The 15,849-nt window shown below is 38.5% G+C and overlaps 1 protein-coding gene across 1 annotated transcript in view; it reads right to left on the bottom strand.

Moving 5' to 3' along the window:
* The window catches only part of LOC140141657 (uncharacterized), a 48,324-nt gene that overhangs the window by 19,758 nt on the left and 12,717 nt on the right, over nt 1–15,849 (bottom strand). Inside the window, exons 2-9 of the mRNA XM_072163569.1 lie at nt 15,552–15,818; nt 14,528–14,733; nt 14,063–14,154; nt 11,772–11,845; nt 10,116–10,481; nt 8,684–9,073; nt 7,598–8,023; nt 1,154–1,327 (exon numbers count right to left, since the gene is read on the bottom strand). Of these exons, the coding sequence (XP_072019670.1) occupies nt 1,154–1,327; nt 7,598–8,023; nt 8,684–9,073; nt 10,116–10,481; nt 11,772–11,845; nt 14,063–14,154; nt 14,528–14,733; nt 15,552–15,786 (1,963 nt within the window). The 5' untranslated portion in view covers nt 15,787–15,818. The remainder of the gene's footprint in view (nt 1–1,153; nt 1,328–7,597; nt 8,024–8,683; nt 9,074–10,115; nt 10,482–11,771; nt 11,846–14,062; nt 14,155–14,527; nt 14,734–15,551; nt 15,819–15,849) is intronic.

Below are 15,849 nucleotides of genomic sequence, written 5' to 3'. Positions count from 1 at the left end.
GGTGAGTGTTCAGATGTAAGCAGTCACATGCTGATCACTGCTTATAGTAAGTGTTCAGATATATTCATAAGCAGTGCTAATCACTGCTTATGGGTGAGTGTTCAGATGTAACAGTCACATGCTGATCACTGCTTATAGTAAGTGTTCAGATATATTCATAAGCAGTGCTAATCACTGCTTATGGGTGAGTGTTCAGATGTAAGCAGTCACATGCTTATCACTGCTTATAATAATTGTCAGATAAATTCATAAGCAGTGCTTATCCCTGATATGGGCAAGTGTTCAGAGATGGCAATAAGCAGTCACACTTATAGGTAAAGCGTTCTGAGATATTCATTAAAGCAGTCACACTTATGGGTAAGCGTTCAGAGATATTCATTAAAGCAGTCACATGCTTATCATGTATCACTGTCCATATCAGTGTATTATGGGTAAATGTTCAGAGATATTCTTAAGAGCTCATAAGGTTAGGATAGAGTTACGTTATCGGTATTCAGTTACACACATAAGATGAGGCAACACCGATTTTTATTATGACAATAATTATCATGGTTTGAAGTATTCTACCTTTTCTTCTTTTCCGTTTTCTCCTTTTCTTGCTCTTTCTTCTTCTACACTTTCTTTCCTTCTACTTCATTTCCGTTTTCTTCCTCTCATTCTCTTTCTTCTTGTTCCATTTCTTCATCTTCTCACCTTTTTCCTGTCCTTCTATTTGTCTCATTTTTCTTCGTTTCTCTTCTTCCTCTGTCATATTCATGCACGTATTTTGGGGGGATTTGGCGGCAAAAACAGGTGCGGCAAAAACGAAGAGGGCGCCAAAAAGAATTAGTAAATAAAAAAGGGGGGGAAATTTGATAAAGCATAAAAATGCGCCTGAAACCCTTTTTTTTTTTTTTTTTTGCTCTTCACTTTTTCAAACGACCGAGAAAAAAATTGGGTCAACCTTTTCGGGCTGTTGAGGAAGGGGCGGCAAAATTTAATTTTCTTCAGCCCCCCGGGGTTGGGGCGACCACGGTACGCCACTGATATTAGCACTTCGAACATGTCGAACAAGTTCAACAGGTTAATATCACAGAGCCAAATCAACATAATTAGGCCTGATGATCAAACACCGCAAGTCCAGTTGAACAAATTTATCTAACCCTGTTATTACCATTGCAATCGTCAATTGTCCATAAGATCTCTTCATCTGGATCCGCTCCCTGTGTTCGACAAGTCATGAGGTATGTGTCCCCTTCATATAACTGCAGGGTGTCACCATTGATCACTTGCCCCCGTACGGACTCAGAAAATGTAGGCGGCGTTATTTCAACACTGGAGGTTACACCTTAAAAACAAGAAAGTGTTAAAATTATGCGGAGAGCTCGTGAAGTATATAAAGATTGATTACAAAGGCGCCCTTGTGGAGTAATATTTTGGACTTCATTCAAAACGCGCCCATTGGTACAATTTTGTATGAAATTAAAGGCATTTATAATTGAAGACCGAATTAAAAAGACTAGTTTGCGTATGAAGTCCTGTCAACCAGACCAAAAATGCCGTACTGCGCAGGTCAGCAAAACTATTTACGCCACTTAAGAGCAAATTTTTTCTAGATTGACAAACTTTTGGACACGTCATCTCTTGGATTTTGCTCCAAGTCTGGGAGATAGAAGCTATTGGGCCCCAATGCAAAAAAAGATATTTTAAAAATTCAGCATCCCTTTGTTGCCATGGTAACAGGCCTACCTTGTTTTTGTTGATTTTAGGTTAAAAAACACCATAATTTCTCCGATTTCACTCGTGAAAAAGTACAAACTTTGCAAAAACCGCACATAAAGGTGGTAGATTTTTTACCCAAGCGGACTTCACAGTTGAGTAACCCTAGCAATTGTCTTACAATTACCCAATTTTAATGAGTCAGTGTTGCCAGATTGATACCCTGTTGCCACGTTGAAATTTCACATTTTCAGAAGTTGAAAAAACAAGAATTTTCATGGTCAACTTTAAGTTCTTACACCCGCCCTCGAGGTGAATTATATTTCTCCATTCTTGGTAAATACAACAATGACATTATGCCCTTTCAGGTGATAGAAGAAAATTTTTGGGCATATACAGAATTTGGGCATCACGTGACGTGTAAATAATTCGATCTGATTCAGTAGAAAAACATGCTATTATACATCTCCCTGATCCAATCGTAGTAATGCTGGAGTTTGATTGTAGAGTATTGTTGCTCAAATTACATCTGAGATACTTTTAAAACCCAACTATGTTTATCAAAACAAAATGGATGACTTTAAGGTATATACTCCTGGTCATAAAAACTCCCCATCTTGCACTACTTGCTGAAAATGTTAATGGTGTTGCATTAGACCGTTTAAAATGAGGGAAGCACCACTAAGAAAATGAGAAATTCTCATATGGTTTTTCTGCACCAGTTCTGCATGAGGAACAAGAATTTATTAGGTAAAAAGCCTGTAACCTGAGAATCTTAATGTGAGGGCGCTTTTTTCAAAATGGCCACCAAAATCCAACGTAAAGCAATTATACAGTTAAAATAGTCAGGTAACAGATATAATTGACCAGAATTTGGATTAGTATTGATGGCAGTAATGTATAACTATGTCAAGGAATTAATTGGAAGGTGCTAAGAGGTCACAGTTGAGGGCGCTTTTCAAAATGACTGCCAAAACCCAATGAAAACCATATGCATACGCTTAACATGATCACGTAAGAGGTATAATTTACCAGATTTTGAATTAGTATTATTGGCAGTAAGTATAAATAAGACACATAATTATTGGGAAGGTACCAGATGGTCACAGCTGAGAGCGCTTTTCAAAATGGCCGCCAAAAGTTTATGAAAAACACATAATGGTCACTTATGATGTATACAGGGTGTATCAAAATTAAGTATACAGTTTGAAAAATGCCGCTAGATTAAAAAGTATGAAGTCAGTGGGCAAAATTATCTAGTTGATAACTTAATCAACATCTTGTCCTCCTATAGCTTAAAAATCACTAGCGTGTAACCAATAATAGGAATTTGGTGGCTACTTTTGTGAACCGAGTACAAAAAGCAGTTGCGCGAAGTCAATTAAAATCAAAACAACATACAAATCACAAAAGAGTGTCATCACTTTCTTTAATGTTTATAGTTATTGACAGTTTTAGTCTTAGTCTTTCACATGCCCACAATTCTTCTGTACGCAGATTTCGTCTCTTCTCAACATGGCGTTCACACCTCGTCTAATGAGAGGTCTGTCCTCCCTGAGAATGTCAACTTGTGCAATTATGCGTCTCTGAAGTTCATCAAGATCTGCAGGAGGACTTGTGAAATCATTTAATGCCAACTCTGCTTCATCGCCAATGATAAAATCTTCCAGGAAACGTAGAGGACGGGCAAGAAGCCACTGACAGAACACAGTGCGACGTTGGTGATCTGCTTGATGAAGTTGATGTCTCCTTATCGTCTGATAGGGATGAGATCGCAAGTCATAAACGAGTTATTCTGTTAAATGTTGCGGATGGTATTCCAAGTCTATTTTGATGGCAGCTAATTTGACCTCCTGCCTGCAGAGTGTTACGGACTGCTAGGATATTAGCAGCAGTTCAGATTACGACTCGTTCTAGTTATCTGATACTTCGCAACATTTTTGTAAATAGCGCCACGTGAAGGGGGACGTGCATTTGGGTACTGCTGACCGAATCTCCAAAGCACTTCTGCTAGGCTCTGGGTGCGATGGTACACTGCAACAAGGAAGGCCCTTTGCTCTAGCGTGTACTGTGGAGTATCCATTTTAATGTTGCTATTCTCCTTGTCAAGTAAAACCTAGCATATGTGAGGAGATAGTTGCCCAGATTTACCAAACGTCACGTGTTATGTAACTCACACATGCACAGGATTGGAACCCTAACAATGAGCACAAATGATCTGTACACCTGCATGTTTCTCTTGGCTACACAACAGTAACAAGCACTGGGCATTTAAACCCAATTGACTTCGCGCAACTGCTTTTTGTACTCGGCTCACAAAAGTAGCCACCAAATCCATATTAATGGTCACACGCCAGTGATTTTTCAGCTCTAGGAGGACAAGATGCTGATTAAGTTATCATTTAGAGAAATTTGACCAAAGACCTCATACATTTTAATCTAGCGGCATTTTTAAACTGTATACTTAATTTTGATACACCCTGTATATAATTTACCAGATTTTGGATGAGTATTGTTGGTTGTAAAGTATAAATAAGTCAAGGTATTAAAAGAAAGGTACCAAGAGGTCACAGTTGAGGGCGCTTTAAAAATAGCCGCCAAAATGTTTCAGGGTCACCTCAGGAACCTAAAAAAGTTGGTTTGGTTCGGTTCGGGGGTAGTGGTCCTAGCTCCCATAGTATATTTCTCTTGTTTTGGATCAAATATCTTGAAAAATAATTGAATTTTGGTAACCTTGCTTTAAAAAGCTAGCACTAAATTTGGATTTTATGGCTCATCATCTATCAGTCACCGAGATAGTTATCATTCAATAATGATATTACTTTCAGCCGGTCTTGATCTCGGTCTCGGACTGCCTGGTCTCAGTCTCCGTCTCGGATAGGGCGGGGTCGACTACAATACTGTTGTACACTTTAATACCACACCATGTAATCTCATGTAAATAACACAACACTGCGCACAAAGTTAAAGTTAGTGTCAATGTTGTAGTCGAGATCGGCATATCCGAGACCAAGACCGAGACCAGGCAGTCCGAGACCGAGACCAAGACCGAAACAGGCAGGTCCGAGACCAAGACCGAGACCGGGCTTCAAAGTAATGTCATTAATGAATTATAACTATCTCGGTGATCGGTACATGATGAGCCATATGAATAAAATTTTACAGCTAGCTTTTTTAAACAAGGATTAAATTAATTCAATTATTTTTCAAAACGGGGAGCTAGGACTCCTTTGCAACCCCCAACCGAACCAAACTAACTTTTTTAGGTTCCTGAGGTGACCCCAAAACATACTTCATAGGATTTTGGCGACTATTTTGAAAGCGCCCTCAACTGTGACCTTGGTACCTTCCTATTAATACCTTGACTTATTTATCCTAGGCTTAGGAACCGGGGGGCTCAGCCCCCTCAATAATTTGGGTGCGGACCCCGGTACCCCAGGTCAACATAAAAAGTGGTAACCATGTGTGTTCTTCCTTTTTTCAAAACCCCCCTTTTCACTGATTTTTCATTGATTTTACCCCCCTTTTTTTGCCAAATCACTGACAAAATCAGGGTAAAAAATACCCCCTTTTTCAAGGTTTTCAATGAGAAGATTTCCAGACACCCCTTTTCAATGACTCCAAATATTGAAAATCCAAATTCGGCAGCTTTGTTAGTTTGACACATGTCAAATGCCCCGGTAAGCTTACTTTGATTTATTTACTTCACGAACGAACCGGCGTCGCTCATTCAGTTCTCTTCAAAACGTGCGGGAGCATACGTGCAACACCCACTAGACAACTATATCGGGAAACCGCCGTGCCAATAGTAAAAAAGCTGCCTTCTGACGCTCTCGCTGTGACGATTGAGGGCGGAATCAATGAAATGCCAGAGGATGGAGGCTGAAGACTCGGGCTGAAGACATCGATCGAACGAACATGTGAAATGCCCCTTTTTTTAAAAATTTCGCGGAGACAATGCTCAGAATACCCCCTTTTTTCGCGATTTCGCGGTCCGCGATTTCAGTCAACAAAATACCCCTTTTCCGCGAAATTTAGAACACACATGGTTACCACTTTTTATGTTGACCTGGGGTACCGGGGTGCGGACTCCTCGCGCACCCCCCAGTGTGGCCTGTGGCCCACACAAAATTTTCAACTTTCAGCCCCCCAAATGTTGAAAATCTTCAGAAGCCAATGTTTATACTTTACTGCCAGCAATACTCATCAAAATCTGGTAAATTATACATCATAAGTGACCATTTTAACTGCATACATATAATTTTCGTAAACTTTTGGCGGCCATTTTGAAAAGTGCTATCAGCTGTGACCTTCTGCTACCTTCCTAATAATACTGTGACTTATTTATACTTACTGCCAACAATACTAATTCAAAATCTGGTAATTTATACCTCATAAGTGATCATTTTAAGCGTATGCATATGATTTTCATTGGATTTTGGAGGCCATTTTGAAAAGCGCCCTCAACTGTGACCTCTTGGCACCTTTCAAATAATTCCCTGACATAATTATACATTACTGCCATCAATACTAATCCAAATTGTGGTCAATTATACCTATTACCTGACTATTTTAACCGTATAATTGCTTTACATTGGATTTTGGTGGCCATTTTTAAAAAAAGCGCCCTCACATTAAAATTCTCAGGTTACATACTCTTTACCTCATACTTGTTCCCCATGCAAAACTGGTCCAGATAAACCATATGAGAATCTCTCCTTTTCTTAGTGGGGCTTCCCTCATTTTTAACGTGTCTAACATTTTCAGCGAAGTAGTGCAAGATGGGGAGTTTTTATGACCAGGAGTATATACCTTAAAGTCATCCATTTTGTTTTGATAAACATGGTTGGGTTTTAAAAGTATCTCAGATGTAATTTGAGCAACAATACTCTACAATCAAACTCCAGCATTACTACGATTGGATCAGGGAGATGTATAATAGCATGTTTTTCTACTGAATCAGATCGCATTATTTACACGTCACGTGATGCCGTAATTCTGTATATGCCCAAAATTTTTCTTCTATCACCTGAAAGGGCATAATGTCATTGTTGTATTTACCAAGAATGGAGAAAAATAATTCACCTCGAGGGCGGGTGTAAGAACTTAAAGTTGACCATGAAAATTCTTGTTTTTTCAACTTCTGAAAATGTGAAATTTCAACGTGGCAACAGGGTATCAATCTGGCAACACTGACTCATTAAAATTGGGTAATTGTAAGACAATTGATAGGGTTACTCAACTGTGAAGTCCGTTTGGGCAAAAAGTCTACCACTTTTATGTGCAGTTTTTGCAAAGTTTGTACTTTTTCACGAGTGAAATCAGAGAAATTATGGTGTTTTTTAACCTTAAATCAACAAAAACAAGGTAGGCCTGTTACCATGGCAACAAAGGATGCTGAATTTTTAAAATATTTTTTTTGCATTGGGGCCCAATAGCTTCTATCTCCCAGACTTAAAGCAAAATCCAAGAGATGACGTGTCCAAGAGTCTGTCAATCTAGAAAAAATTTGCTCTTAAGTCCGCGATATTGGTAGCAGTGCACTGTATCTGAGCCTGGTGCCAGTCATAATCAAGCACCAGATTTACATACTTCGTCGTGTCGTACTTGGTCGCGCTAACCTGGGAAGAAACAGCGCTTTCCTCATATACGTACGCACAATCCGTGTTTTGAAATGGCGCCTTAGGTAAGCATGGTAAGAGATGATTTATAATGAAGTTGTACTAAAACAAGATTTATCAAATATTTTTAATCAGTTTTAACGTATAAATATATAAAATATACGAGAGCCGAAATATGGTTTCGCGCATTTTCTAGTTTGACATTAATCCTTTGTGGGAAATTTTGAAGAACAATCTTAAATATTTATCTTTGACAAATGCATTATTAAACATCTTACTGGAATGTACGATCAGTGCAGAAATATACGATGCATCTGTTAAGGTCGGAGTAGTAGCTGGTCTTGGGTCAGTGACGTCATAAATTGATACGCATCTTAACTCTGCCGGACAACTATCGGCAATACTCGACGTTACTTGGTATTGATCGGTTAAATCATAAAGTGATGCAATATCTTGTGATGGTAATCCAGGTTCGTTATCCACCCGTAAACCTCGGTTGAAATCGGTGTCACTTGTGGTGTCGTAGTAGAAAAACAGGTCAGTAGCATCAAAGGACGGACTGGATTCCGTTGCTGGGAATACGTTTGATGCTTCGCATTGGAAATCATAAAGAGTGCCAGGAGTTGTGTAGACGTAGCCGTTGTGGTTTACGTCGGTGTATGGACCCGTACCCTGACGATAGCGGAGAGCAAGATCGTTGCTTTCTATAAACATAATTAGAAATAAACAGTAACTATATTGTTATCGATATATTTCTTTATATTATCATTCTTCATTGTCCTCGCGCCATTGTTCTTCACAATCTCTTATTCATCCCCCTTCATCTCCTCTTGCTCGTATTTCTCCTTCAAAAATTCATTTTTTTCTCCAACTTTCTTCTTCAGCTTCATCAATTTTTTCTTCATCGTGCCTCCTATACTTATTTTTTCATCCCATCCTCCTTCATCACCTTCTCTTCTCATTGGTCTTCTTCTCCTTCTTCTTTGTTCTCTTACATATCTTTTCCATCAGTCATTTACTTTTATCTTCTTCCCGGGTCTCATTATCCTTCTGCTACTCGTTTATTTGTTGTCGTCGTCTTGTCTCGCATCTTCTTCGTCATCATATTCTTCTTCTTCTGCTGCTTCTTCTTCTTCTTCTTCCTCCTCCTCCTCCTCCTCTTCTTCTTTCTTTCTTCTTCTTCTACTTTTCTTCTTCTTCTTCTTCTCCTCCTCCTCCTTCTTCCTCTTCCTCCTTCTCTTCTTCTTCTTCTTCTCTCTTCTTCTTTTTCTTCTTCATTTTCTCCTCCTCCTCCGCCTTCTTCTTCTTCTTCTTATTCTTATTCTTATTATTTTTCTTTTTGGTGTAACACACATTTTACTTACTTAAAACTTTAAAATTGACTCTTGCCATAGTTGATCCACCATTACCGTCATTATAATTGTCATTAAACGCTTTGCATACCAAGTATCCATCATGAATCAGCGTGTGTTGTACTTGTGACGCGCTCAGTGTGTACGATTCCTCGTTGGTTTCCAAATCACAATCAGGAAGACTCTCCTGGGCTGCATTCGTTTGCGTGCCACCAATTATCGGCTCGTCGTCTTTATTGTAAAGCGTCCATTGGATACTAGCTTCGGGATCAGCACCGGTGACCTGGCAGTTAAAGACGTACGTATTCCCTTCCAAAAGATTGTACAGGTTGTCGCTTGGATTTGAACCCCAATCTGCTGTGCTGCTGGGGTCCAAAGTGATCGTTGGTTCATTTGGCGGTGCTGTAATAATAATTTAAAACAATAATTAAGGTTGATTCAGTACCCTATATGTATGAATATATTCGAGATTTTTAAAAACGTGGATATAATGACCGAGGCGCGCTTTTATTCGTTATGCATCCATAAAGGATGAATGATAAATGATTTGAAATATTGTTTCCCATTCTCCTTTAAACGTCAATCCCAAACTACACCATTTCAATTGAGTGACTCATACAAAAACGGCCTATCCACATTTGGCTTTTTTTCGAGAAAATGGACTTTTGTATGCAAATTTTCAATACAATACAAAACAATTTCACATCTTATAACGTTGATTTTACATCTTTACTTAGTTACTTTCATGACGTATCATGTTTCTAATAATGACCTTTGGTGACCTTTACAGTTTTTCAGCAGCGCCCTCTATTTTCACCCAAATATGGGATAGGCCGCTTTTAATATTGAGTCACTCAATTAATATTTTTTGCACTCTTACAATCCCTACAATAAATAAGTTATGTACTGCGTCATCAGGTCAAGAGAGACAACCCTCAAATTCTTGTATAAGGACTGCCATGCAAATCCAATAGGGAAGACGGACGAAACATTTTTGTTAACCCCCTCGACACTACTGGCCATCTAACAGCATTTCTGATTGGTTGATAACTTGAATTGCTCATTATAACTATGACTATTTTGTTCAAACTTGCCGTCACAGATGATATTATTAATACATCCTGATTGGTTCAAAATTGGGCACAATATTCATTTTGCCCAATCGGCAATCAACTCAACTTGAAAAAAGCAAAGGGATGTGATTATGTGCAGACGTGGGATTCGAACCCACGACTTTCCGATCTGAAAACGGTAATAAACGGTAGTTGTAACTGGTTGCTAATATAAGCAGTCGATGTATACAATAACGCAAACAAATATTACGCAAGTACAGGCGATCATCACTGATGCTTAATCGTTTCCCAGCATTATACAAGTTAAGTATTTTTTTTTTTTTTTGCCTTTGACGTTAAGGATCGTTTTGTGATGTTTTACCAAATCTTACCTAAGACTTGAATATTAACTGTCCTGGTCCACGACGCTTGTTGATCCAGTTCAGTAATGGCGTCGTTAGAGGCAGTACAGGTAACTTGGGCACATGCCTGAAAATCGTGCCCAAGAATGAAGCTGTTGTAGTCGAACAACCCATTATCAACATTAGTCGGAGAACTGCTATCACCATCTTCAGTATAACTATCGCCGCTAACGGTCCATGAAATATCGACTACCGGGTCAGAGTTCGTGACCTCACAACGGAAGTCGATAACACCAGGTGGGACAAGAATGACAGCATTGTTTGCGTATGGAATGAAGGTACTGCCATCTGTGCCAGGCGCCGGTTTGATGTAAATTTGCATTCCATCCGGTAATGCTGCATATCAATAGAAAAGTTTGTTACGTCATTGTAGATCAACAGGCTGATTCAAAAAGAAGTAAACTCATCAGCGCTCTTGAAAAGAATCCGCTCTAAATGAAAGAGCTGTTTCTGAACGTCAAAATTAAAATAAGAGTTGCTATATTTGCTTACACCAAACCCGAGTAATACTCATTTGAATAAAACTACTCAAATTTGTAGCTGGCATGTTCACTTCCCAAGCATTGTAGTTGGGCTACAAGCATGTAAATGCCCAGCGGGCTACATTATGCCATCATTTATGGCCCAAAGACGGGGCCTTTTTTACTTTTTCAATTTCTATAATATCATATGGCACTGAACACAAGCATGACAAGGAAACGGCCCAAAGGCGAGAATAATTATTTCATAAAACTAAGAGTCCCTGTTGTCTCTTTCATTTTCAGTACATGTAAGGGAACAATATTAGAATGCGAGGAAGATTAGAATCATGTCACTCTGATAACCGACAGTCTGAAGCTTCAGGGTTCGGAACACCGTGAACGCCTGGATCACAAGCAAACATTACTAGACATGCGTTGCAAATAGACACAAAGATCGGCAGCTCAGGAGGCAACCACCTTTGCAACATTTACCAAGCAAGTTTTCCTCGGGCCATCCGGAAGACAATGAATCACACGGGTTATAAGAGTTATCGCGGTTAGAGGAGAAGGTTTCCATACAAATTGCAGCACCGTCGTGGATTTTTCAGTTGAATATAGCGCCATACCAATCGATACACTACGTGTACGCATGGTAAATTTAAGTGAAACCATGTGCCGCTACAAAAACGGTTAGTTTTATTCAAATGAGTATAATTTGGGCTTGGTGTAAGCAAAACAATACAACAATTCTTTTTTTTTTAAATCTAGACGTTCAGAATCTGCTCCTTTCAATGATATTTTCATTTATATCGGATTCCTTCTAGATTTTGTACAAAAGCGCCACAAACACGAGTTTACTTCAATCAATAAGTCAGTTTTACTTTTTAAGGCACAGTCGTCTGGTGCAGTACTTTGTTGTACCTGTATGTGTATGTAATCGTGTTTTGAGCAGAAATTGCTTCTATATGCATTATTTAGGTTGACCAGGGTACTGCACTTGAATAAAACTGTGTTACATAATGGTGCAAAATCATTGTTTTGTGCAGCGTAATGATCTAAGGTAATAGCGACGTCGAAATAAAGTACATAATTGTAGACTGGTAACTATTTTTTCGGTATACATGGTATAGAACAATTCTTTTTAAATCGATCATGGATCACTTACTCGATGTTTGTTCTAAAGTAGAGGACCGAAGATTCTCATAGTAATGTTCCCTCGGCCCTTCAACTACGGTAGCCCTGCAAAGATAAACAGATAAACATGTGTACATATTTATGTATAGTTTTTGGACAAATCACTCTAGACGATTTGACTTGTTACGTAATTGCCTGGCAGTGTGCTCGCGCCTTATCACAATTTATTCATGGCCCGTGCTTTTAAAACTCCCGCCACATCACAATTCGCTGTCGAAGTGATGATGTAACAGTAATCCTGTTACATAATGTTTTGGTGTTTTGGGGAAAAATCCATATCTTCAATACAAAAGGTCAACATTTTCAATTGATTGTCGGCTTTTCATCCCAGCTACATTCACTTTAAGTACATATCATTAGATTTAGAAAGTTTACTTCAAGGACTGTTAATATAATTTCAAAAAATCAAAATTATCAGAAGGACATTTTTCGTATTCAGATTGCAATCCAATATGTCTGACGTGGTCTCATAGGGTGCAGCCCGTCACTCAGGACACCCGGTAATTAGAAGACCCGCTATTCAGAAAACCCATTATTCATAAGGCCCGCTAGTCAAACTTTTTGAGTAGCAGGCCTTCTGAATAACGGTCTTTCTGAATAGTGGGCTTTTTATTGAATTTTATGTTAAAGTCCCGCTACTTTTTTTTCGGACTAGCGGGCTGTATCCAACCCTAACCCTAAACCCTAATCCCTAACCCTAACCTTAACCCTAATCCTGCAAAGGGCCCATTAATCAGAAGGCTCACTGCTCAGAAAATACCCGCTACTCAGAAAATATTTTTCCCCGCTCTCATGTCCCACAAAAGATATTGTCCAAACGCTCATACCCCAGCCCATAAAGAATACTATTTTGAATCAGGTCACCTCCTTTAAGGGATCTAAAATGAACGTTTATTGCGTTTCGACAGTATTTTTTTTGGGACATGAGCACCCTCAGACCTATCGAATTGCATTCTGAATACGAAGCATGTCTTTCTGATATCAAATAATTTTCACTTTTGAAAATCACAATATAATACAAATTTTATGACAAATTATAAAAATTTGATATTTTTCAAATTTTTGATATATAACAGTCCTCGAAGTAAATTATATAAATCTAATGACATATTCTTAGAGTGTATGTAGCAGGGAGGAAAAGCCGACGGTCAATTGAAAATTTTGACCTTTCATATTGAAGATATGGATTTTTTCCCAAAAAGACCTTTTTTGGTGTTTTGGGAAAAAAAAATCCATATCTTCAATACGAAAGGTCAAAATTTTCAATTGATCGTCGGCTTTTCATCCCACCTACATACACTTTAAGTATAAATCATCAGATTTATAAAGTTTACTTCAAGTACTGTTAACTATCAAAAATATCAATTTTTAATGATTTGCCATAAAATGTGTATTAAATTGCGAATTCCAAAAAATCAAAATTATTTGATATCAGAAGGCCATTCTTCGTATTCAGAATGCAATTCGATATGTCTGATGTGTTCTAATGTCCCACAATAAATACTGTCCAAACGTTCATACCCCAGCCCTTAAGACAACATAATAAATATAATAATTATAGAATATGTGGGTGGGCAGTAGAATCGATGATTCTACTCTGATTGGTTTAAAGTGAAGGAATCTTGCAACCTCATCATCACATGCATAATGTGGGAGAATGCATATCAATGTATGCAAGGTCGGGCATCGTTGCTTGTTTCTACCAAGATAATAACAACACATGTATTGGAACCAAAACCTATGGTGCAATTGTATTAATATAACATAGTTGCTGTGACGTAAACTTGATTTTAATTAATTATTTTCTATACCAACCTTTATAATACCCTTTATAGTACAATTTATCCCTATTCATCCTGATGATAAAAGGTAGTCTACTTGTTATAATGTTTTCAGGGCCGAAGCTCATACAACCCTAATTGAAGGCGTGACCTTACTCTTCCACACAGGGAGTGTGAATTTCAAATGGGGTTACTTGAATGGGTAACTCCGTTTGAAATCTACACCCCCTCTATGGGAGATTAAGGTCATGTGATCCACAGGGGTTGTATGGATTTCAACTGGAATATCCTGCTATCAGCTCTATTATTGTAACCATTGTAACGACGAATAAGAAAAACTATCGGCATATCTATGTTTTAACTGTGACAACAGCCCAATGTTTAGTCCTATCTAAAGGCTAATCTGTCAATATGAATATATTATTATATATATTACCCAGAATATTATAATGGTGCCAATGAAATGGGAAAAGACACTTACTGAAAATAGATGTCTCCTGAAGAAGAACTAGGAGAAACCCAAGTTGCCGTCACAGACGTTTTATCAATATTATTCGAGTGTCCCCAAGTATTCTGTGAAATTGGAAATGATAATATAACACAATGGTTAATCCTAGTATCCACTTTTTATGAAAGTTGCACGGATTTAAAAAATAAATCCTTAGGATTGTAGTTAGGGACCAGTCAATTTTAGATTTAAAATTAATCTTATGGATTTGAATTTTTCATCTTAAAGATTTTTTTAAATTTTAAATTTGTAAGATTTAATCTTAAATATAAGACATGATTGTGTCCCTAATAACAAAACCTTAGGTATGTTAGGATTTATTTTAAATCCTTGAAATTTAGATTAATTTAGCTTTCATCAGAAGCACTCTATATGCTTGTAGACGAGGTTTTACGGTAGTAGCCATAATGTTTTTTCTTAGTGATGTATTTTTCTTACCCCACAATCTGCTGTCATAGGGCTACACATTCCTAATTGACTGTTCATAGCAGCATTAGTATCTGAGTTACATGCCAAGCCCTGGGTGTTTGCAGAGACGTCCCGCCATGTTCCAACGACTTCGTTGGTGTCTACACGTCTAGCTTGGAGGATAAAGCCTTTAAATGATGTAGTCATTGCGTCATCTTGACGGTCTCGAAGGGTAACTGAAATCATAATAATAAAGCTGAATTTATACTCCGTCGCTGAGCGACGAGCGATTGGTATTTGACCAATGAGAGAGCAAGCTTTTGCCCACGCAACAAAGAGTGCTACACTTCATTGGCTAAAAAGCAATCACTATCGCGTACCGATTTAGTATAAATTCAGCTTAAAGGGGCATTTCGTGATCCACAGCCTCATCCCCCACTTTTCTCAAAAAAAGTTGAGATTTTTATATCGCTGAAACCTCTGGCTACATAATGTTTATGTACAAAATATCTCTTGCAGATTAATTCGTTTAGCTAAGATATCGTGAAATTTGAATTTCGTTCTGGTGCACCAGAACGAAATTACAACGCATTGTCTATGGAGCAGTGTAATACACATAATCATGCATAACTCGCAAACGCAAAATCGGAATCAACTGAAATTTTGGGAATAGGCGTTTTTCGTGGATAAGTACTGAAACATGTCATAAAAAGAGGATGCTAGGATCACGAAATCCTCCTTTAAGTGACATCAGCATTGCAAATTCCTGAAGCATTGTGGGCGTCATCGGAGGTGGCTCCACAACATAGCAACAACAAATCTGCAGAGCAATAACATCCGCTGAAGATGCCGGTTGATCCGGTGAAAGCGTTCCGGTGAGTGTACTCAATTTGAGTAGGGTAGGTAAATGATAATGAATAATAATTAAAGCAATTTCCCCGATAGGACATTATTAAATTTGACAATTTTGACTTTGTATATAGCGATGGGTCCAAATTCCCCAAACCAAACTTGAGTACCCCCGGGCTATAGCTGCCGCAATATATTGACTTACCCTCAACAGTTTGGGTAGGTATGTATGTTCCTCTACTAAGTATTATTTCATATGGGATTTGTGTTCCACCGGGTACAGTGCTTGCTCCATGACCACCGGAACCGGATGCCGGGTTTGGGTTTAGTGATGAGCAGATATTTGCGTGGGTATGCACCGGTGGCCCGGTTGGAAAGCTAAAAATGCAAGGTGCGGTGAGCAAGACCATCACACATGGTAGAACGGCTGCTAACTGCATAGTGTCTGGTGGATGGGGAGAAAATCTCCCGTCTGTAAAATAAGATAAGAAAGTGGCGCTCAT

Source organism: Amphiura filiformis, chromosome 19, assembly GCF_039555335.1.
Source record: "Amphiura filiformis chromosome 19, Afil_fr2py, whole genome shotgun sequence".
NCBI lineage: Eukaryota > Metazoa > Echinodermata > Ophiuroidea > Amphilepidida > Amphiuridae > Amphiura > Amphiura filiformis.
The sequence above is the reverse complement of the archived record's forward strand: the minus strand, read 5'-3'. Positions and strand labels throughout refer to the sequence as shown.